At 43.5% G+C, this 22,308-nt stretch overlaps 1 protein-coding gene across 3 annotated transcripts in view; it reads right to left on the reverse strand.

Annotated features, from left to right (window-relative positions):
* NIN (ninein) overlaps window positions 1-22,308 on the reverse strand; it is a gene marked incomplete at its 3' end in the record, with an annotated part of 222,156 nt that overhangs the window by 39,864 nt on the left and 159,984 nt on the right. For all 3 annotated transcript variants that reach the window (XM_082242636.1, XM_082242637.1, XM_082242638.1), the window contains exons 20-24: window positions 19,643-19,858; window positions 18,292-18,390; window positions 8,767-8,889; window positions 3,206-3,319; window positions 1,967-2,113 (exon numbers count right to left, since the gene is read on the reverse strand). In XM_082242636.1, coding sequence (XP_082098762.1) covers window positions 1,967-2,113; window positions 3,206-3,319; window positions 8,767-8,889; window positions 18,292-18,390; window positions 19,643-19,858 — 699 coding nt within the window. The remainder of the gene's footprint in view (window positions 1-1,966; window positions 2,114-3,205; window positions 3,320-8,766; window positions 8,890-18,291; window positions 18,391-19,642; window positions 19,859-22,308) is intronic.

A 22,308-nucleotide genomic window follows, 5' to 3' on the forward strand; every position in this document is an offset into this window, starting at 1 on the left:
CAGAGCTACACTAGCCAAGAATATTCCGTATACAACAACATTCCAGGTGTGTCTGATGTACCCTCACCGGTCACATTATTAGGTACATCTTGCTAGTATCGGGTTGGACCCCCTTTTGCCTTCAGAACTGCCTTCATTCTTCGTGGCATAGATTCAACAAGGTGTTGGAAACATTCCTCAGAGATTTTGGTCCATAGTGACATGATAACATCACGTAGTTCCTGCAGATTTGTCGGCTGCACAATCATGATGCGAGTCTCCCATTCCACCACGTCCCAAAGGTGCTCTATTGGATGAGATGTGGTGAGTGTGGAGGTCATTGGAGGACAGTGACCTCATTGTCATGGTGAAGAAACCAGTGGTGGTGAGATGATTGGAGCTTTGCGACATGGTGCATTATCCTGGTGGAAGGAGCCATCAGAAGATGGGGACACTGTAGTCATAAAGGGATGGACATGGTCAGCAACAATACTAGGGTAGGCCGAGGCATTTAAACGATGCTCAATAGGTACTAAGGGATCCAAAGTTTGCCAAGAAAATATCCCCCACACCATTACACCACCAGCCTGAACCATTGATACAAGGCAGGATGGATCCATGCTTTCATGTTGTTTACTCCAAATTCTGATCCCCACCATCTGAATGTCACAGCTGAAATTGAGACTCATCAGACCAAGCAATATTTTTCCAATCATATAAGGAAAGAAAGGCGCCTCTGAGTGCAGTATTAAAAGGATTTATGGTTTGGTACAAGGGAAAGGTTGCACTGAGGGCAGCACTTGTAGTTTTTCCAATCTTCTATTGCAGTGGTTCTCAAATCCGGTCCTCGGGACCCACCAACAGGCCAGGTTTGCAAGATAACTAAATTACATCACAGGTGATCTCATTTGCTTCTCAGTGATTGCAGTATTCTAGTCTGCATCCCCCAAGGTAATACTTAAAATCTGGCCTGTTAGTGGGTCCCGAGGACCGGATTTGAGAACCACTGTTCTATTGTCCGATTTTGGTGAGCCTGTGCGAATTGTAGCCTCAGTTTCCGGTTCTTAGCTGACAGGAGTGGCACCCGGTGTGGTCTTCTACTGCTGATGTCCATCTGCTTCAAGGTTTGATGTTTTGTACATTCAGAGATGGTATTCTGCATACCTAGGTTGTAACCAGTGGTTATTTGAGTTACTGTTGCCTATTATCTGGAAGCAGTCTGCCCATTCTTCTCTGACCTCTGATATCAATAAGGCATTTTCCTCGACACAACTGCCGCTCACTGGATGTTCTCTTTTTCCCACCATTCTCTGTAATCCCGAGAGATGGTTTTTGCATGAAAATCCCAGTAGATCAGCAGTTTTTGAAATACTCAGACCAGCCAGTCTGGCAGGAAGAACCATGCCACATTCAAAGCCACTTAAATCCCCTTTCTTCCCCATTCTGATGCTCGGTTTGAACTTCAGCAAGGCGGCTTCACCACGTCAGCCGCGACTGGCTGATTAGCAATTTGTGTTACCAAGCAATTGAACAGGTGTACCTAATAAAGTAGATAAAGACTCACCCTAGCTCTACCGCAAAATGAAATAAATGTGGGGCTGAGTGTCGGTGCTCAGGCTAAAATGCCCAACTACTTCCAAATGACAGAAAAAGGCCGACACACGAATGCTTCTTCTTTATGCAATTTATTCTAGTACTTCCAGCAGTTACAACATGGCAAATGCTACCTAATAAATTGGCTGGTGAGTGTATACCCTCCACCCCCTACCCAACTGCCTATCGTATCCACCTCCTCCTATAGTTTTCTGCAAGCAGTCTATGGAGAGTGGGCCCTTTTGGATGATGTCACTGCTTTATATACAAGTTAATAGCTGGATTTGCAAAGTTGCTACTGAAGAATATATTTAATGAAAGTGACCAGCTTTAAATACAACTATAACCTTGAATTCAAACATAGATTTATATTTGCTGAAGGCACGACCTTCACCTTGGCATTAGAGTTTTGCAGCTGTTTGTGCAATGACATCACTTCCTGTTTTAGACACTCTTTCTCTTGCTGTGCAACACGAAGGTCAGACTTGATGCGAGACATCTGAAGATTGACATTCTGCAAACTATCTTCCAGATTCTGGATCTGAAGATTAAAAAAAAAAATTGTATTATGAAAGGAAATAACTTTATCCCCTTACCGCCCAACCGCAGCATCCCTTTCAAGGAGTTTTCATGTCCAAGGGGACAGGATGGATTTCCTCATCACCTGACTGACCTGACTGTCAGAGTGGCCACATGATCAGAAGCCTGTTCTACTGACTTGTTTTCATGAGCTGTCATTGCCAGCTCAATCACTATGCTAGGAGCACATGCTTCGCACAGAAACTTTGGTTGCCCATGGGTGCATATGTGCAGCGTGTGGGCGTTAAAACCCATCTTCTGTGCTGCCAAACACATGCATAACATGGGTGGCATAAGGTTAAAATTAATATGTCTGTATTCCTTTAAGGCAGTGGTCTCTAAACCATGGCCAGGGGGCCAAATGTGGCCCTCTGCTTGCCTTTTTCTGTACCTAAGGGCACTCTTCCTCTCACCGATATGAGATGATATTCCTACAACTGACACCAACTATATGCTACTATTCTTTCTACTGACACCAATGTTGGGGTACTATTCCTTCAACTGACACCACCGATGGACTAATATTGCTCCCACTACCAATGATTACTATTCCTCCCACTGACACCAACCATGGGGAACTATTCCTCCCACTGACACCAACGATGGGGAACTATTCCTCCCACTGACCCCAAGAATAGGGACAATTTCTCCCACTGACACCAAGGATAGGGTACTATTCTTCCCACTGACCCCAACATCCAGCCCTCCTAAAGTCTGAGGGACAGTAAACTGGCCTTTTGTTTAAAACTTCGGAGACCCCTGCTCTAAGGAGATTTACCTTCACTTCCTGTTCCGGGAATGCAACAGGAAATGAAAGGAAATCTTGCGTCAGAACGCTTGTCCCTACTGGATGATTTCCCTTCACTTACTGCTCCGGTCAAAAAAACTCAGACCCTTTGGAAGTCCCACCACATCCAGATTTGAAGACAAAGGTCACCAGGACCAATATTGGGTTGAAAAGAACAAAACCTTGAACTGGGTTTCAAGCCTTCCATACTATACAAAAGAAAAAAAAGTGCATCACAAATTAAGCCAGATGGAGATCTTTTTTTACCTTTTCCTGAGATGTTGCAAGTTGCGATTTTAGGGTGTTTGACTGCTGTTCCCAAGTCTTCTGTTCTTGTTTTAGGCTTGCAATCTTATTTTCGAGGTAGCCAACCTTGGCAGACTGGGGAAGCATTGTACAAAATAATATGAAATATATGACTGATATTAATTTTATATACAAAATCAGTACTGGCTTGTTTAGAGTAGAGTGATAGACCTGCCTAATGAAATGACTTAGTGACTTAACCAGTTAAGGACCACCCAACATACAGATACTGTGGCAGGGCAGCCCATTAGTGGCAGGGCAGCCCATTAGCGCAAAATCACGTACCTATACGCAAATCTTTTTTTTCTGGGTGTGGGACGCGCACGCGTGCGACAAGCTATCCGCTCCCACGGTGATTAGACACGGTGGGAGCCAATCAGCGGGTTCAATAAGGCAGATCACCCTTCGGTGACAGGAGAAGACAGATCTTGTGTTTCTGCTAAGCAGGAGCATGGATTTCGGTCTTCTTACGGTACAAGCACCTCCCCCCCCCCCCCCAGTTAGAAAGCACTAACAGGGAACACATTTAACCCTTTGATTGCCCCTGATGTTAACCTCTTCCCTGCCAGTGTCATTAGTACAGTGACAGTGCATATTTCTAGCACTGATTACTGTATTTGTGACACAGGTCGCCAAAGTGTCACTTAGTGTCCGATTTGTCCACTGCAATGTCGCAGTCCCACTATAAGTCGCTGATTGCCACCATGACTAGTAAAAAAAAAAAAAAAAATTCCAGAAAATGATCCCATAGTTTGTAGAGGCTATAACTTTTTCGCAAACCAATCAAACGCTTATTGGGACTTTTTTTTTTTACCAAACACATATTGGCCTAAATTTATGAAAAAACAGATTTTTTACATTTTTGTTATCGGATGTGTTTTATAGAAGTAAAGAAAAATTGGATTTTTGTATTTACCATAAAATCCATTTCTCCGAGTTCGACGGACACATCGCTCCATGAATCATAACTACTAGGATATATATATATATATATATTTATATTTATTTTTTTTTTTTTTTTTAAATCAATAACATTTTTATTCAAGTAAAAGGCATTGCTGGGTTATATTGCTTCCTCCAGAAGAAAAACAGAAGAAACTAGGCAGAAGAAAACACCTGGCTACACCCATGGGCTGTCCTCAGGTGGTATATAAGCCACTTAGTAGCAAGCAGTATTCAAAGTATCAGAACATCTTAGAGGGGTGGGTGCTGTGTCCGTCGAACTCCGAGAAATGGATTTTACGGTATGTACAAAAATCCCATTTTCTCTTGCGTTCATCAACGGACACAGCGCTCCATAAATCATAACTACTGGGACGTCCAAAAGCAGTGCCAAAAGGAAAATGAGGAGTGGGGAAAATAACCCAAGGCTAAACACAGGAGCTCCGTCTGAAAAATGTAAGTTTAAAGAAAAACACCCCTCAAAAGGGAACAGCCCCTCTTAAACAGCAACCTGCAAAACCTTGCAGCAAAAAGAAGCATCAGTAGATGCCAAAGTATCTACTTTGTAGAATTTTGTGAAGGTATGCACCGATGACCAAGTGGCCACCTTGCAAACTTGCGATATTGATGCTTGTTGACGGAATGCCCAAGAATTACTCTGCGCCCGAGTAGAATGTGTCGTGACAGGGAAAGGAGGAACCTGACCTTAAATGGAATAGGCCTGATTTGACGTCTGTTTGATCCATCTGGAGATGGTAGCCAAAAAAGCGGCCAGTCCTCTCCTTTGTCCGTCTGTAAACACAAAAAGCAGGTCTGACCTCTGAAAGGACTCCGTAGCTGCCAGATACACCCGAATCGCCCAAACCACATCCAAAAGGTATGCAAAGCAATTTCCTTGGGATTAGCTGGTTTGTGACACAAGGAAGCCAACACAATGTCCTCATTCAAATGGAAGTCAGAGACATTTTTGGGCAGGAATGATGGACAGGGAAAGAGAACCACTTTATCCCTATGGACTACTAAATAGGAACTGCGACAGGATAATGCCGCCAACTACGAAATCCTGCAGGCCCAGGTAATAACCACCGAGAATGCCACCATCATGGATAATGTAGGCAAGGAAATCTCCCAAATATTCTCAAATGGAGGTTTCTGGGGAACGGAAAGCAATAAATTTAAATCCCATGGCGGCAAAAGAGACCGTACAGGTGGAGCCACATGGAGAACCCCCTGAATGAAGGTGTGTACTAAAGAGCGTGTGGTTAGGGGTCACTGAAAGAAGATTGCTAAGGCAGACACCTGGCCCCTGATGGTACTCAAGGCCAATTTCTGCTCAACGCCCCGTTGAAGAAAGGCTAAGATCAGAGCCACAGAAAAGGATTGAGGATGAGCGCAAATCGACTCACACCAAGAAATGTACGCTTTCCACGTACAATGGTATATCTTGCTGGAAAACGACTTCCTCACCATAGTAGGGTTAACTGATTTAGACAAACCTCTATCCCTCAGTACCTGGCTTTCAATAGCTAAGCCTTCAAAACCAGCGACTGTAAAGCAGAGTGGTAGATCAGCCCTTGGGATAACTGGTCGTCTTTGAGAGGTAGCCCCCAAGGGACGTTTACGGCCAGCAGACTGATTGGAAGACCCTATACCTTGATTTCTCGCAGGAATCGCGGCATGAGCTGAGGATACTGGACTTACTGTGCCCCGAGGATGTCCGTCCTCGACATCTACCAGAGGAACCAGTGAGGTTGCCACAAACTTCCTGTGGAGCCGGACCTGCTAAAAGGAGCTGCATGAATGACTGTAAAGAGGACTGTCTTGAAGGTGGATACCACCAGACACAGAACCTGTATGCAGGTCCGGAGAGAAAATGGTCTGTGTTACAGCAGCCGGTAAATCATGGCCTGTGGTTCCTGAAGATTTTCCAGAGGAAGGACCACCCTTTCAAAATTTTAAAATCAGACCTAGGTAATTCAATTCCCTGGATAGGGATGGGGGGGGAACCTCACCCAAACCTTTGCAGGAATTAAATCCGCACAAGGAGACTCAGGACCTAAAAGACAAAAAAATGTTGTCCCTCTTCCTGGGTACCCTCACCAATTCAGATTTTAAGCGGTCTTTTAGTTTTACCCACATAACTGTCCACACGGACAAGTGAGCATATGCATAACTCGAGTGGTGGAACAGTTAACAAAATGTTTGATCCTAAAATTGTTCCTCCCATCTGAACTGGTCAACACATCTGTTTTATCCACATATTTGCAGATCCTGCAACCTCTACAGGGATACATTCCAGCCAGAGGTGGGAGGTCAGATAGCCAAGTACTTTTAGTCACTTTCTCACAGTATTCTGAATAAGTTAAACTATCTCCCAGATTTTTTGAATGGGGAGCTGTCATCAGTGGACGAGTTCCCACAATTTCTGCCAAAGCAGGGGACCTAGTTAGTATATGACAAAAGATGCAAGGAAAGAGAAAAAACTGCTAGGACCAAGAGAGCCCAAGGGAGCAAGTCCTTACTCCGGACTAGATAGATTAAAACTGATTACCTAGAGCAGAGAGGGGGTGTTATATAACAGCTGAGGACAGCCCATGGGCATAGCCGGGTGTTTTTTGTTCTGCCTACTCCTACTTCTGGAGGAGGCAATATAACACAGTAGTTATGATTTATGGAGTGCTTTGTCCGTCGAACGAAAGAAATGTTTTTTCAAAATTTGTGGGAAAAAAAGGACATCAATTTTATTTGGGTACATCGTTGTCAGTTAAAAAAGCGCAGTGCCGTTCCACAAAAAATGGCTGGTCGTAAAGGGTGTAAAATCTTTCTGGGCTGAAGTGCTTAAACGAAGTTAACAAAAATAAACAAAAAAATAAGGGCAGACTCCATGGACTATTCGGTCTTTTTCTGCCGTCACTTTTCTATGTTTCTATCCACTCACTGCAGTGCACTGTTAAAGCCATAAATTCAAACAGAAAATGAAGTTGAAAGGGCAGCTGCAAATAGCCCTGTCCTGACCCCGGCCAGTTCTTTGCTGGTCTTTGGGTCTCCAAAACTGCCATCTTGAATGGGGGGAAGTGAGCTATGGCAAAATGCATTTCTGAATGGTCCTGCAGTCTCCTGAGACATGTAACATGTCCCAGGACGATGCAGATGGGAGGAGGGGAGCCAAACATCCTAGGTGATCAGAGTAAAGTGGGTACTTCTCAGAAATAGGTACCCGCTTCTTAAAAAAATTTTAAAAAAACACGATCTGCATTCAGAGGTGGGGAGGAGGAGGATAAGCGGAACTTCACCATTTAGATAAAGTTCCACTTTAAGTGGAAACTTAAAGCAGACCTTAACCCTAAATATACATTTACCTTCCCCTGCTTACGCCCTCTCTCCTTTTTGGATAGTTATTTGTTAACCTTACTGTTTGAACCAGAATGGCGTTTGCTTACCCCCAACCCTTATTTTGCATGTGCACACCGGTGTCGCTGGACTTTTAGTCTAGGAGGGGTCTTGGCGCGCCTGCGCATGTGTGAGAAAATAAGCGTGCAGATGTGCTGCATGGCTCCGGTGCCTGGTAAAGAAAATGGCGATACGAAGGGGAAAAAAAAGGCCCTATAAGCCACACATCACTACAAGACCCTGTGTATAGTGTGTGAAACAGCCTCAGCCGGGCTCCAACCAGGCCACACACCAGCAATGCATTTCACCCTGCCACTCATGACTAAGCCCTGGGGTCAGAGCAAAATGCATTGGAGGTGTGGCGTGGTTGGAGCCTGGGCTGAGACAGTTTCACACTCTATTCACAGGGTCTTGTAGTGATGTGCGGCTTATATTTGGAGCTGGGATGAGCTCTATCCTTGCCTGCACTCCCAGCGGTAGATTACAGAAGTGGTAGTAAACGGTATTTTTACCTACACATCCTACATGCCTGGGCACGCCATGATCACTCAGTGCCTACGTCCCCTACTGCCCAGGCTTACCATGTGTTTCTCCCCCTGCAGTGCTGTTTGCCCTCCTCCCCCCCCCAGCTGCTGCGGGGGGGATGATTTAGGAAGGAGAGCAGCTGAAGGGGCAGGTCAATATGTAATTTACCGACACCTTCCTTTTCTAAATGAACATAGTGAACACGCTCACTCACTGTGTTCATTCATAACTGAAGCATAGTAAAGTGTTTTACTAAGTGTTTACCATGCTTCAGTTTGTGAATGAACAGGAAGCCGCTAAGCACAGAGCATTTCCCATTCATTCACTGCCCTGTGCAATTGAGGCTGCAAAGAAAAGGCATGTGTGTTTGAGCTTTGGGGTGCACACCCTAATGCAATAGGCTGCGCACACCTATGCTGTAGGCCAGGGATTCCCAAACTACGGCTCTGCAGCTGTTGCAGAACTACACATCCCATAAGGCATTGTAAAAAAATTCAGACATGACTAGGCATGATGGGAATTTTAGTTCCTGAACAACTGCAGTGCCGTAGTTTGGGAATCCCTGCTGTAGGCAATACCTCTACTTTTATTTCCCCAACCTAAAGTGATACATTGCCTCAAACAGACATGCGACTTACAAGTGGCTTATTCTCTATCAACTTTACCTTTGCAGCACAACTACCAAGCTCCTCCCCCAGCGTTTCCACCTCTTTCAACAGCTTCTCATTTTTATTCTTCATGAGCGAAATTTCATTCTTCAAGTCTGTGATCTCAGAGCATTTCGCAAGCTGTGGAAAGAACAAATGGCACTGAGTGAGTTGTTGTTTAACCACTTGCCTACAGTGCACTTTCACCCCCTTCCTGCCCAGACTGATTTTCAGCTTTCAGCGCTCGCACACTTTGACTGAGAATTACTCAGTCATGCAACACTGTACCCATACAAAAATTGTGTCCTTTTTTTCACACAAATAGAGCTTTCTTTTGATGGTATTTGATCAATACTGGGTTTTTTATTTTTTGTGCTATAAATAAAAAAAGACTGAAAATATCGTGAAAAAACGCATTTTTCTTTGTTTCTGTCATAAAATTTTGCAAATTAGTCATTTTTCTTCACAAATTTTGGCCAAAATTTATACTGCTACTTATCTTTGGTAAAAATAACCCAAGTAAGTGTATATTATTTGGTCTTTGTGAAAGTTATAGAGTCCACAAGTTATGGTGCTATTCATTGAAAATTGATCACACTTGATCACACCTGATGTACTGAAGGCCTATCTCATTTCTTGAGACACTAAAAGGTCAGGAAAGTACAAATACCCCCCAAATGACCCCTTTTTGGAAAGTAGACATTCCAAGGTATTTAATAAGGGGCATGATGAGTTTTCTGAAGTTGTAATTTTTTCCCACAATGCTTTGCAAAATGAAGATTTTTTTTTTTTATTTTTTTTTTTTTTACAAATTGCCGTATTAACAGGTTATTTCTCTCACACAGCACATGTATACTTGCAACTACACCCCAAAACACATTCTACTACTCTGCCTGAGTATGGCGATACCACATGTGTGAGACTTTTTCACAGCCTGGCCACATACAGAGGCCTAACATCCGAGAAGCAGCGTCCGGCATTCTAGGAGCACAAATTACACATATCATTTCCTGACAACCTATCGCACTTTTGAAGGCCCTGGAGCACCAGGACAATGGAAACCCCCATAAAATGACCCCATTTTGGAAAGCAAACAGCCCAACGTATAATTTTTGAGGCATAATGAGTCTTTTGAATATGTCATTTTTTTCCACAAGTTTTTGGAAAATGTGGAAAGAAAATGAAAACACATTTTTTTTTACACACAGCTGTCCATTTATGCAATATTTCTAACACATCGCATGTACATAGCAAAACTTGCACCCCAAAATACATTCTGCTATTCCTCCTGAGTATGGCGATACCACATGTGTAACACTTTTTCACAGCCTGGCCACATACATAGGCCTCACATCCAAGTAGCGCTTTACACAAAGTTGTCCATTTATCCACTTTAAGACTGGGCCTATTTTTGACACTTGGTGTTTACAAGCTAAAATATTTTTTTTTGCTAGAAAACTACTTTGAACCCCCAAACATTATATATTTTTTTTTAGCAGAGACCCTAGAGAATAAAATGGAGATCGTTGCAATATTTTTTATCACACCATATTTGCGCAGCAGTCTTCCAAATGCGATTTTTTTGAAAAAAATTCACTTTTTTGAACTAAAAAATAAGAAAACAGTAAATTTAGCCCAATTTTTTTCCATAATATGAAAGATAATGTTACGCCGAGTAATTAGATACCAAACATGTCATGCTTCAAAATTGCGCATGCTCACAGAATGGCGCCAAACATTGGTACTTAAAAATCCCCATAGGCAACATTTTAAAAATTTCTGCAGGTTACTAGCTTAGAGTTACAGAGGAGGTCTAGGGCTTAAATTATTGCACTCGCTCTAACGATCGCGGCGATACCTCACATGTATGGTTTGAACACCGTTTACATATGTGGGCGGGACTTGCGTATGCGTTTGCTTCTGCGCGCGAGCTAACGGGGACAGGGCGCTTTAATTTTTTTTTATTTTTTTTTTTCCTATTTATTTTATTTATTATTTTTTTATTTTTACACAGTTTAAAAAAAAAAAATGTTTTGATCATTTTTATTCCTATTACAAGGAATGTAAACATCCCTTGTAATAGAAATAGGCATGACAGGTCCTCTTTATTGTGAGATCTGGGGTCAAAAAGACCTCACACCTCACAACTACACTAAAAAAGAAAAAAAAAAAAAAAAATTGTTGAAAGAGGGAAAAAAAAAAAGCAAAAAAAAAAAGCGGCCCTTTAAACCGGTTGCTAGGCAACGTCTTTTGACGTAGCTCCGGTCCTCCAAGACCATAGAGTTGAGTGAGGGCCATCTTGCCCTCACTCGACTTCCTGTCTCTGAGGATCCGGGACCGGATAGTTTTCTCCGCTGCCGGCGGGTCCGGTAAGCTGGGAAAACGTCTGGGACGCGGCAGGAGGGGGGGGGGCACCTCTTCCCCTGCACCGTAAGGGTAATTCCGCGGCGAATCCGCCACTGGGACCACCCTTATCTGAAAGCCGACCGCCCGCCGTTTCAAAAAATACCGGGGTTATGGGGGCTATCTGCTGCCATAACTCCAGAATTTAGCTTTTAATGGCCGACGTATATAGTCGTTAGGCGGTCAGTAAGTGATTGCATGTATATGGCAAACAGGTGACGATGACTGACGGGGTGACAGGTGACGATGACTGATGGGGTGACAGGTGACGATGACTGATGGGGTGACAGGTGACGATGATTGATGAGGTGACAGGTGATGATGATTGATGAGGTGACAGGTGACGATGATTGATGGGGTGACAGGTGACGATGATTGATGGGGTGACAGGTGACGATGATTGATGGGGTGACAGATGACGATGATTGATGGGGTGACAGATGACAGTCACTGACGGGGTGACATGTGACGATGATTGATGGGGTGACAAGTGACGATCACTGATGGGGTGTCAAGTGACGATGACTGATGGGGTGACAGGTGACGATGACTGATGGGGTGACAGGTGACGGTGATTGATGGGGTGACAGGTGACGGGCGATGGTCACTGATGGGTGACAGGTGACGGGCGATGGTGCATTGCTGATGGCAGTCTCTGGTGACCGGTGAACTTTAGGCTACGTTCACATGTGAGCGTAGCGATCACGGTCAGAATCACTGCGATTCCGCCCGTGATCCAGAAATCATTGCAAATTGCGGGACGCCTGTGCGTTGCCCGTGATTTGCAATAGCACCCCAAATGCTGTGCGATGTTGCTGCGATTTCCGCCTGCCGAATCGCGGTAACATTGCGCAAACAACGCATGACGCTCCAAAGAAACTCTTGTACCTTTTTTGGGCGTCATGCGATGTTTGCGCGATGTTACCGCGATTCGGCAGGCGGAAATGGCGGCAACATCGCACAGCGTTTGGGGTGCTATTGCAAATCAAGGGCAACGCACAGGCGTCCTGCGATTTGCAATGATTTCCGGATCGTGGGCAGAATCGCTGTGATTCTGCCTGCGATCGCTGCGCTCACATGTGAACGTTATGGGTGTCAATTTCTGGGCACTGATGAGGTGACTGTTGGGTGACAGGTGACATTGGGGGGGGCTGAGGACTGTGTGGGGACATTTATTAGTGTGATTTTACTTTTTACAGGTGTACAGAGCAATAACTCACTATTTCTAGCTCTTCTCCCCTCATACTGGAAACTGTATTAGGGGAGAAGAGCTAGTAACACTGAGTTACTGCTCTTTGTTTACATTTTCTGATCGGCTGTGAATGGATTCACAGCCGATCACATAGTAAACAGTCACTGTCAGTGACTGTTTACTACTGCCGGTGACAGCTGTGTTCCTACGGAACACAGTGCCACCGACATGACCGCGCTGCGCGCTCCCGATCGCGCATGCGCGGTCATCTAGTGGGCGCCTTCATTGTGATCGGCTGTGTCATTGGAACACAGCCGATCACGTGGGAAACAGCCACGCCCATTGGCTGTTTCCCCCCTGTCGGTGACGGGGGGTGTCCCGGGGACACCCCGACACCGGCAGTGCAGGGCGGCGCGCACGCGATCGCGCGCCTGCCCTGCTTAAAGTGCCGCCGTCATATGACGGCGGCCCAGGATAATGGTCGCTCCGCTCCGCCGTCATATGACGGCGGGCGGGCGGCAAGCGGTTAATAAACATGGCAAAGAGTATTAAAACAGTAAGCAATAGGAGAATGAGCTAATGAATGGATTTGATACCTCTTCCCCATGGGGGATATTTAAAGTGTACGGAAATCTCCAACAATGAATTTGTTATCTTCCCTTTTTTGGGGTGTTAAATACAACATTAGTAGCATGTATTATACCCATTTGATAGGTTGGTTTTGTCAGAAATTAAAAACTGCCCTGCCTGCACTTCCTGTGTTATCTCAGTCCACTCTTCTAGATATTATCTTGGACTACAGAATGATTCGGCGTTATGTTGCGGAGATCTGAGAGTGGGAGTGGCTGAGTACTTTAAGAAAAGACAGCAAGTAGGGCTGACACCACTGCATTACTGCAGATCAACAGGTATTTTTTCTGAGTTTTTACAGAGAAAACACAGGGAAATACAGTGCCTTGCAAAAGAATTCGGCACCCTTGAGCTTTTCGACCTTTTGCCACATTTCAGGCTTCAAACATAAAGATATAAAACTGTATTTTTTTGTGAAGAATCAACAACAAGGGGGACACAATCATGAAGTGGAACGACATTTATTGGATATTTCAAACTTTAACAAATAAAAAACTGAAAAATTTGGCGTGCAAAATTATTCAGCCCCTTTACTTTCAGTGCAGCAAACTCTCTCCAGAAGTTCAGTTAGGATCTCTGAATGATCCAATGTTGACCTAAATGACTAATGATGGTAAATAGAATCCACCTGTGTGTAATCAAGTCTCCATATAAATGCACCTGCACTGTGATAGTCTCAGAGGTCCGTTTAAAGCGCAGCGAGCATCATGAAGAACAAGGAACACACCAGGCAGGTCCGAGATACTGTTGTGGAGAAGTTTAAAGCCGGATTTGGATACAAAAAGATTTCCCAAGCTTCAAACACCCCAAGGAGCACTGTGCAAGCGATAATATTGAAACGGAAGGAGTATCAGACCACTGCAAATCTACGAAGACCTGGCCGTCCCTCTAAACTTTCAGCTCATACAAGGAGAAGACTGATCAGAGATGCAGCCAAGAGGCCCATGATCACTCTGGATGAACTGCAGAGATCTACAGCTGAGGTGGGAGACTCTGTCCATAGGACAACAATCAGTCGTATACTGCACAAATCTGGCCTTTATGGAAGAGTGGCAAGAAGAAAGCCATTTCTTAAAGATATCCATAAGAAATGTCATTTAAAGTTTGCCACAAGCCACCTGGGGGAGACACCAAACATGTGGAAGAAGGTGCTCTGGTCAGATGAAACCAAAATCAAACTTTTTGTCAACAATACAAAACGTAATGTTTGGCGTAAAAGCAACACAGCTCATCACCGTGAACACACCATCCCCACTGTCAAACATGGTGGTGGCAGCATCATGGTTTGGGCCTACTTTTCTTCAGCAGGGACAGGGAAGATGGTTAAAATTGATGGGAAGATGGATGGAGCCAAATACAAGACCATTCTGGAAGAAAACCTGATGGAGTCTGCAAAAGACCTGAGACTGGGACGGAGATTTGTCTTCCAGCAAGACAATGATCCAAAACATAAAGCAAAATCTACAATGGAATGGTTCACAAATAAACATATCCAGGTGTTAGAATGGCCAAGTCAAAGTCCAGACCTGAATCCAATTGAGAATCTGTGGAAAGAACTGAAAAACTGCTGTTCACAAACGCTCTCCATCTAACCTCACTGAGCTCGAGATGTTTTGCAAGGAGGAATGGGCAAAAATGTCAGTCTCTCGATGTGCAAAACTGATAGAGACATACCCCAAGTGACTTACAGCTGTAATCGCAGCAAAAAGGTAGCGCTACAAAGTATTAACTTAAGGGGGCTGAATAATTTTGCACGCCCAATTTTTCAGTTTTTTATTTATTAAAAAAGTTTGAAATATCGAATAAATTTCGTTCCACTTCATGATCGTGTCCCACTTGTTGATTCTTCACAAAAAATTACAGTTTTATATCTTTACGTTTGAAGCCTGAAATGTGGCAAAAGGTCGAAAAGTTCAAGGAGGCCGAATACTTTTGCAAGGCACTGTATGCAGTGAATATTACAGTGATGGCTGCATCATTTTTTTCTTTTTCTTTTGCCTCAACATGCGCTTTAAGGCTCATCCATGCTTCTTTCCCCACACTGGATGAATGCCAGTTATTGATAGGGCACATAGAAAACTGTTTTCTTTGTGTCCGGTTCACACAGCCATATGCTGCAGCACAGTGCGACATATCACCGCACAGCATCACAATGCACCATCACCGCTGTTCAAATAACGGTAACCCCCCCCCAAAAAAAAAAACAAAAAGAACTGATGCACTGAAATTAGGCTGAATTCACATTGACTTGCGATAAAATGCAGGGAAAATGTATGTACATTTCCATCCATTTTATGTTTCGTTTTAGGGTGAATTCACACTATATGCGATAACAGACGTTTTACCACACAATAAAAATGTCTGTCACCACCAGGCAGGCTGCATTTTTATCGCAGCGTACTGTGCCAAATCAAACAGTAATGTACAGCTACATGGCATGTCACATGGCTGTACGCGTAGCGAATGAGGTGTACATTTGGTGCAAAAAAAAAAAAAGCCATGTGGTGCGCTGAATCGCACACCACACTGCCACCTAACGCAGTTGGCTACTGACCTGCCGGAGCAGTGGATTGCTCCTGCCAGGTAACCATTGCAGTGTGAATTCAGCCTTAAATGCGCATTGATTTGCATGGATCTGGATTTTAGCGGACACATAAAAACAAATGTCTTGTTCACACGACGAATTGCAATAAATTGCATACATGGTGCCATTTTAATGCAACGCAGGTCAATGCAGCCTTGTAGTGTGAGCAGGACATTTGTTTTTTATGTGTATGCGTTGATCTGCATTTTGAAAGTGCGCTAAAATGCAGATCAACACAAGTAATCTTGAATTAAAACGCACATAATATGGAAGCATATGTATATTCATTTTCCCTGCATTTTATCACAAGTCAGTGTGAATTCAGCCTTACTGCAGCTGAAACTGACAGCTGCCTGCAAGCTAAAATAGAGCTAAAATAGAAAACACACACACAGGATATAAAAAGTCTTCACACCCCTGGTAAAAAGTCAGGTATCAGATGTAAAAAAATAAAAATAAGATAAATCATTTTAGAACTTTTTCCACCTTTAATGTGGCCTATAAATGGTAAAAAAAAAAAATTGCAAATAATGTGGTTGCTTAAGTGTGCACACTCTTATAACTGGGGATATAGCTGTGTTCAGAATTTAGCAATCACACTCAAACTCATGTAAATAGGAGTCAGTAAACACCTGCCATCATTTAAAGTGCCTCTGATTAACCCCAAATAAAGTTCAATTGTTCTAGTAGGTCTTTCCTGACATTTTCTTAGTCGCATCCTACAGCAAAAGCCATGGTCCGCAGAGAGCTTCCAAAGCATCAGAGGGATCTCATTGTTAAAAGGTATCAGTCAGGAGAAGGGTACAAAAATATTTCCATGGAAAACAGTGAAGACAGTCATCATCAAGAGGAGAACATTACCAAGAACTGGACATCCCTACAAAATTGATGAAGAGACGAGAAGAAAACTGGTCAGTGAGACTGCCAATAGGCCTACAGCAACATTAAAAAAAGGAGCTGTCAGAATATCTGGCAAGTACTGGCTGTGTGTTACATGTGACAACAATCTCCCATATTCTTCATATGTCTGGGCTATGGGGTAGAGTGGCAAGACAAGAAGCCTTTTCTTATGAAGAAAAACATCCAAGCCCGACTAAATTTTGCAAAAACACATCTGAAGTTTCCCAAAGGCAAGTGGGAAAATTTTATAGATTGATGTAACCAAGGTTGAACCTTTTGGCCATAGCTCAAAAATATCGGGTTGGTGCAACAACACTGCACATCACCAAAAGAACACCATACCCACTGTGAAGCATGGTGGTGGCAGCAGCATCCTTTGGGGCTGTTTTTCTTTAGCTGGAACAGAGGCCTTAGTCAAGGTAGAGGGAATTATGAACAGTTCCAAACACCAGTCAATATTGGCACAAAACCTTCAGGCTTCTGCTAGAAAGCTGAACATGAAGAGGAACTTCATCTTTCAGTATGACAACGACCCAAAGCATACATCCAAATCAACAAAGGAATGGCTTCACCAGAAGAATAACGTTTTGGAATGGCCCAGCCAGAGCACAGACCTGAATCCGATTTGAGATCACCCCACAGATTTTCAGAGGGCTCTGCACAGGAGATGCCCTTGCAATATGACAGATTTGGAGTGTTTTTGAAAAGGAGAGTGGGCAAATATTGCCAAGTCAAGATGCTGATAGACTCATACCCAAAAGACTAAGTGCTGTAAAAAATCAAAAGGTGCTTCAACAAAGTATTTAAGGGTGTGCACACTTATGCAACCATATTATTTTAGTTTATTTTTACTTCCTCCACCTGTTTTTCAGTTTAAAGGTCACATTTAAGGTGGAAAAAGTTATTTATCTTTGCCTCATTTTTTTTTTACATTACGGAAACCAGACACTTTACCAGGGGTAAAGTTAGCCATATACTAGTAAACTGGTTAGAAACTAGTCATTTTAAAGATGTTTTTCCAACTTTCTAACCATTAGTGGAGTCAAGTTAGCTTTCACTTTGGACTGCAGTGATGAGAAAATTAAGTAGTGCAGAATAGAAATTTCCAAAACACAATTCTACCAGTGTACGTGTGGTTTTCATGTGGGAAAGTCAATTCACTCCAAAATGTAAAGTTTAAAGCAAGCGTTTTCCAACGTCACTCATCATGTCAGCGAATAAACTCATGAGACTTTTTTTCATGATTATTTGAACATCTGTTCCAAAATCTACTAGTGTACGGCCAACTTAAAAAAGAAGTATGGCTTTGAGGGTTGAAAATGATACTTACCTAGGTGGATGGAGCATCGGTCCGATGCTGCATCTGCCCCCTGGGGCCTCCACCCTTAGAACGAGCGATCACACATTTCTGACAGCTCCCTGAGCAGAGAGATGCTGACTGTCAGCAGCTCTCTCTTTTCTGCCGCCTCCTCCTCGCTCACTGGAGCGCTGAGCTGTGGAGGGGCGGGGAGCAGCTGGCTCAGGCTCTCAGTGGCTCGCTGGGAGGCTGAGTCGGGTGTCAGTCCAGGCACCTGGCAGATCCCAACTTTCATTATCGTGATGACGCAGTGCCTGGACTGACACCTGTGACGTCAGCAGAGAGTTGACTTTAGACCGATCTCTGCTGAAAATGGGTCACAGGAGTGCAGAGCGAACCGCTCTCCTGTGATCCATAGGAGATGTACAGCCAAACGAGCTTTGGCTGTGCATCTTCTTGAAACATCTTGAAACAGACTACCAGCAAGACAGGACACACCAGAAATAGACAACAGGTTTAGGGTTAACATGATCTCACCTCCTTCGTCTCTATCTCCTGCCTCAGTAGAGTGTTTTCCTGCTCCAAGAAACGATGCCGTACTTTGATCTGTGAAAACTCTTGCTCAGAATCCAAAATCTGGAAAGGGAAAGGTTATCGTCTTTATAGGTAAAACAACATTTGTATGTCTGCCACCACCTCTACTGGCTAGATACCTCAAACAAACTATCTACAGTACATCCCTATACAATAAGTGTCTGACAGTGGGACAATGAATAGGCAGGGAGTGTCCTCAAAGTTGTGGGCAGTCAAGACCTTAATGCAGAAAAGTTCAGAGAGGTACTTCCTCCTAGGCAACGCAAGTATTTTAGGTGCTCCTTCACACTTACATACGTATTTTGAACCTTTTCTATTCATTTATATTTCTATACTGTTTTTATTCCTGGGGACTCAAAGCATTTATCAAATTCGCATTAGGGCAGATAGGAGGTGAGGCAGTTATTTTGGGCACGCTTTGTAGAATATCATACTGGGACCAATTTTGTAGTAGCCAATTACCCTACCAACGTAACTTTCAAATGTGGGAGGAGACCAGAGTGCACTGATGAAACCCCCACAAGTACAGAAGAGCATGCAAACTCAATGAGTGTCTTGGGCAGGACATGAACTGAGGACCTCAGTGCTGCAAGGTGTAAGTCCTAATCCTTAAGCCCCGTACACACGCGTCGAAAATTGGCAGGGAATTTTCGGCCAACGTCCGATCTGCCGATTTTCGGCTTGTTAGTATGAAGCTTCCAACAACCAACTCCGACTTTTTCGGCCGAAAAAAATCTGGTGTGCAGGCTATAAAATTTATGTTAGCCGTCAACATAACGGCCGATTTTCGTGCAGTCAGTACTGATTTCGACAAGGCAAAATCTGATGAGCAAGTCTGGGCATGCTCAGTGAAGAAAAAACACAAAGAAAGCAAACCAACACATGACATCACTTCTGAAGTAGAATTTTGTTGGGTGAGAAAATTCGTGTGCAGTCTAGGCACATTCCAACCAAAAAAACACAACTCTGGACAAAAGACGGACGATTGGTCGGCCGATAATCGTTGCGTGTGTACGGGGCTTTAGTCACTGTGCTGGTTTTGATAACATGCATTGAGTAAAGGCAGCTCATTTAATAAAATGGTCTGCCAACAAACGGCAAGAGACAAAAACATACCTGCACCATACACAGCACATTACAATGCAAATTTGAAAAACACACTCAAATTTCTCTTTAAAGCATTACTTTATATTCAAAATATAAAACACCTTTACAGCAAAGAAACCTTTCCACGTTGGAGGTTTCATGGTTTCAATTGACTACACAGTTTTCTTTCAAGTTTTTTATTTTTTACCTTTGCCCTGTAGCCTTCAATCTCCTCTTTCATTTGACACTTTTCCTTCTGCCACTCTTCCTGGCCTTTAGCAGAATCCTTGCGATCTTTCTGCTTGAGAAACATCATGAGCCTGCAGTTCAGATCTTGGAGGTTCTCTTGGTTCTTTGAGTTCTTCAAGAACAGCTCCTCATTTTCTGAAACCAACTGTTCATTCCTGGATTTTAATTCAGTTACCTGGTTAAAGTAAATTTTATTAAAATCTAATAGCAACCATGACCAAAAAAGCAGATTATCTGGGGAACTCATAAGAGTGTTCATAACGCTCTTTAGAATTCCATTATGGCTCTTTATGACAAACATCAGTGCAGTGACAGAATATGGTACCGGTTAAAAACCTGCAAGTTCTGTATGCAGAGGCACACTGAGGTTAGAGCAGCTTTGCCAGCCTCTCTCAACTTTTTTACTCCAGAGGTACCCTTGAAATTATGTTTATGCTTCAGGAAAAACTCATCTTCCATTGGTAGCTAGTGCAAAGAATGACCACTTTACGGTGGTGGTCCGACTGCCACCCTAACAGCTAAAAGGATTATGGATGTAATGCATCAGGCACTGCTAGGTGGTGTTGGCACTGGATGTAGGCAAGCAGCACCAAATGGGAGATCAGTAAGCCACTGCTCAATAGCAAGCTCTGAAAGGAATGCTAGGACCCCACTGAATCCTGGATAAAAATGGCTGGTCTATATGGACATCTATCCTCAATGCATCAAAGCTCCCTACTGCAGAGGAGTTTTGTAGCTGGCTGGGCAGAGCCTGATGGGGATTCCGAGACATTTCTTCCCCTTCAAGTCCACTCCCCTTGTGACTGATAGCAGGCAGTGGGTGGATTGATAGCCAACCGCCTACTTTTGGGTACAGAATCTGTCTACAGTTAATCACAAGGAGAGCGAGCAGACTCCTCAAGCTCTGCCCACTGTCAGTATCATTGGTTGCTAGAAGCCTGTCAGCTGTAAAACTGATCGCATTCTTGATGACCAGTTACAGGAGAGAAGGGGAGTGGTAAGCGGTGGCAACAACAGACAATCTCTGTACACCAAATTACAGTTGATCGTTGGTGAGAAGGACACAAACGTTGGAGCGATTATTCGTAAATGGAAGAAATACAAAATAACCATCAATCGCCCTCAGTCTGGAACCCAATGCAAGATTTTTCCCCATGGGGTAAGGATGATCATGAGAAACGTGAGGGATCAGCCCAAAACTACACAGGAGGAGTTTGTGTATGTCTCAAGGCACTTGGGACCAGTAACCAAACAAACCATTGGGAACACAATACGCCGCCATGGTTTGAAATCCTGCAGTGCCAACATTTTCCCCTTCCTCAAGAAGGCACATATACAGGCTCATCTGAAGTTTGCCAATGAACATCTAAATAATAGAGTGGAGAAATGTGAGAAAGTACTGTGGTCAGATGAGACCAAAATTGAGCTCTTTGGCATTAACTCTACTCGCCCGGTTTGGAAGAACAAAAATACTGCCCGACTATGACCCCAAGAACACCATCCCTACAGTCCAGTATGGAGGTGGAAACCTTATACTTTGGGGCCGTTTCTCTGCAGGCCAACTTTGCCACATTGAGGGGCCAATAGACGGTGCCACGTATTGTAAAATTTTGGATGGGAACCTTCTTCTCTCAGCCAGAACACTGAAGACGGGTCTTCCAGCATGACAATGACCAAAAACATACCGCAAAGGCAACAAAGGATTGGCTCAAGAAGAAGCCGATTAAAGTCATGGAGTGGCCTAGCCCTTACTAAAGGTTTCCAGACCATAATCCTATAAAACATATATGGAGGGAGCTGAACTTCGAGTTGCCAAGCGACAGCAAAGAAACCTTAGGGTTTAGAGAAGATCTTTACAGATGAGTGGACCAAAACCCCTCCTGAGATGTGTGCAAACCTAGTAACCAACTACATGAAACATCTTACACCTCTGTGCTTGCCAACAAGGGTTTCTCCACCAAGTCATATTTTGCTTGGGGATCAAATACTTATTTTACTCACTGAACTGCAACTCGATTTATAACATTTGTATCAATGTGTTTTTTCTGGATTTTTGGTTGATATCCTGTCTCGATCATTTAAAATAAATCTATAAAAAAAATTATAGAGCCTTCATTTCTTTGGAAGTGGGCAAACTTACACAAATCTGCAGGGGATCAAATAATTATTTTCCCCACTGTAAGAGCTGGACATAATTTATTTTGAATGTAGTGCAGCCATATAGCACCACTTTGTAAGATTAGCACTATTAATACCCACCTCAATCTGCTGCATGTGTCAGTAAAGCTACCAAAACTAGCAGCAGGAATTTTTGAATCTGGAGCAGGAATTTTTAAAGAGGCCATACAACCAGAAAAGTGTTGCGTTTTATTGAATTCCTGTGTGATGATATGCCTCAATATGCACTGCAGATGTGGTTCAGCATGCTGGAGTATGTGGCCATCACTCATAACTATAGTGGCTTGGATAAGCTACAAAACATGATTGCAGAACTGATCGAGTTGAATGTGACAAACTATTAGTAGATATGCCATGACCTAAAGGAGAACCTTCAAACGTGATGTACATTATTTTTATTGGGTCTCCAATCGAATGCAGCATTCAATGTACCCGACTCTTAGGCCC

The sequence above is a fragment of the Pelophylax lessonae genome, assembly GCF_965119305.1.
Source record: "Pelophylax lessonae genome assembly, chromosome: 13".
NCBI lineage: Eukaryota > Metazoa > Chordata > Amphibia > Anura > Ranidae > Pelophylax > Pelophylax lessonae.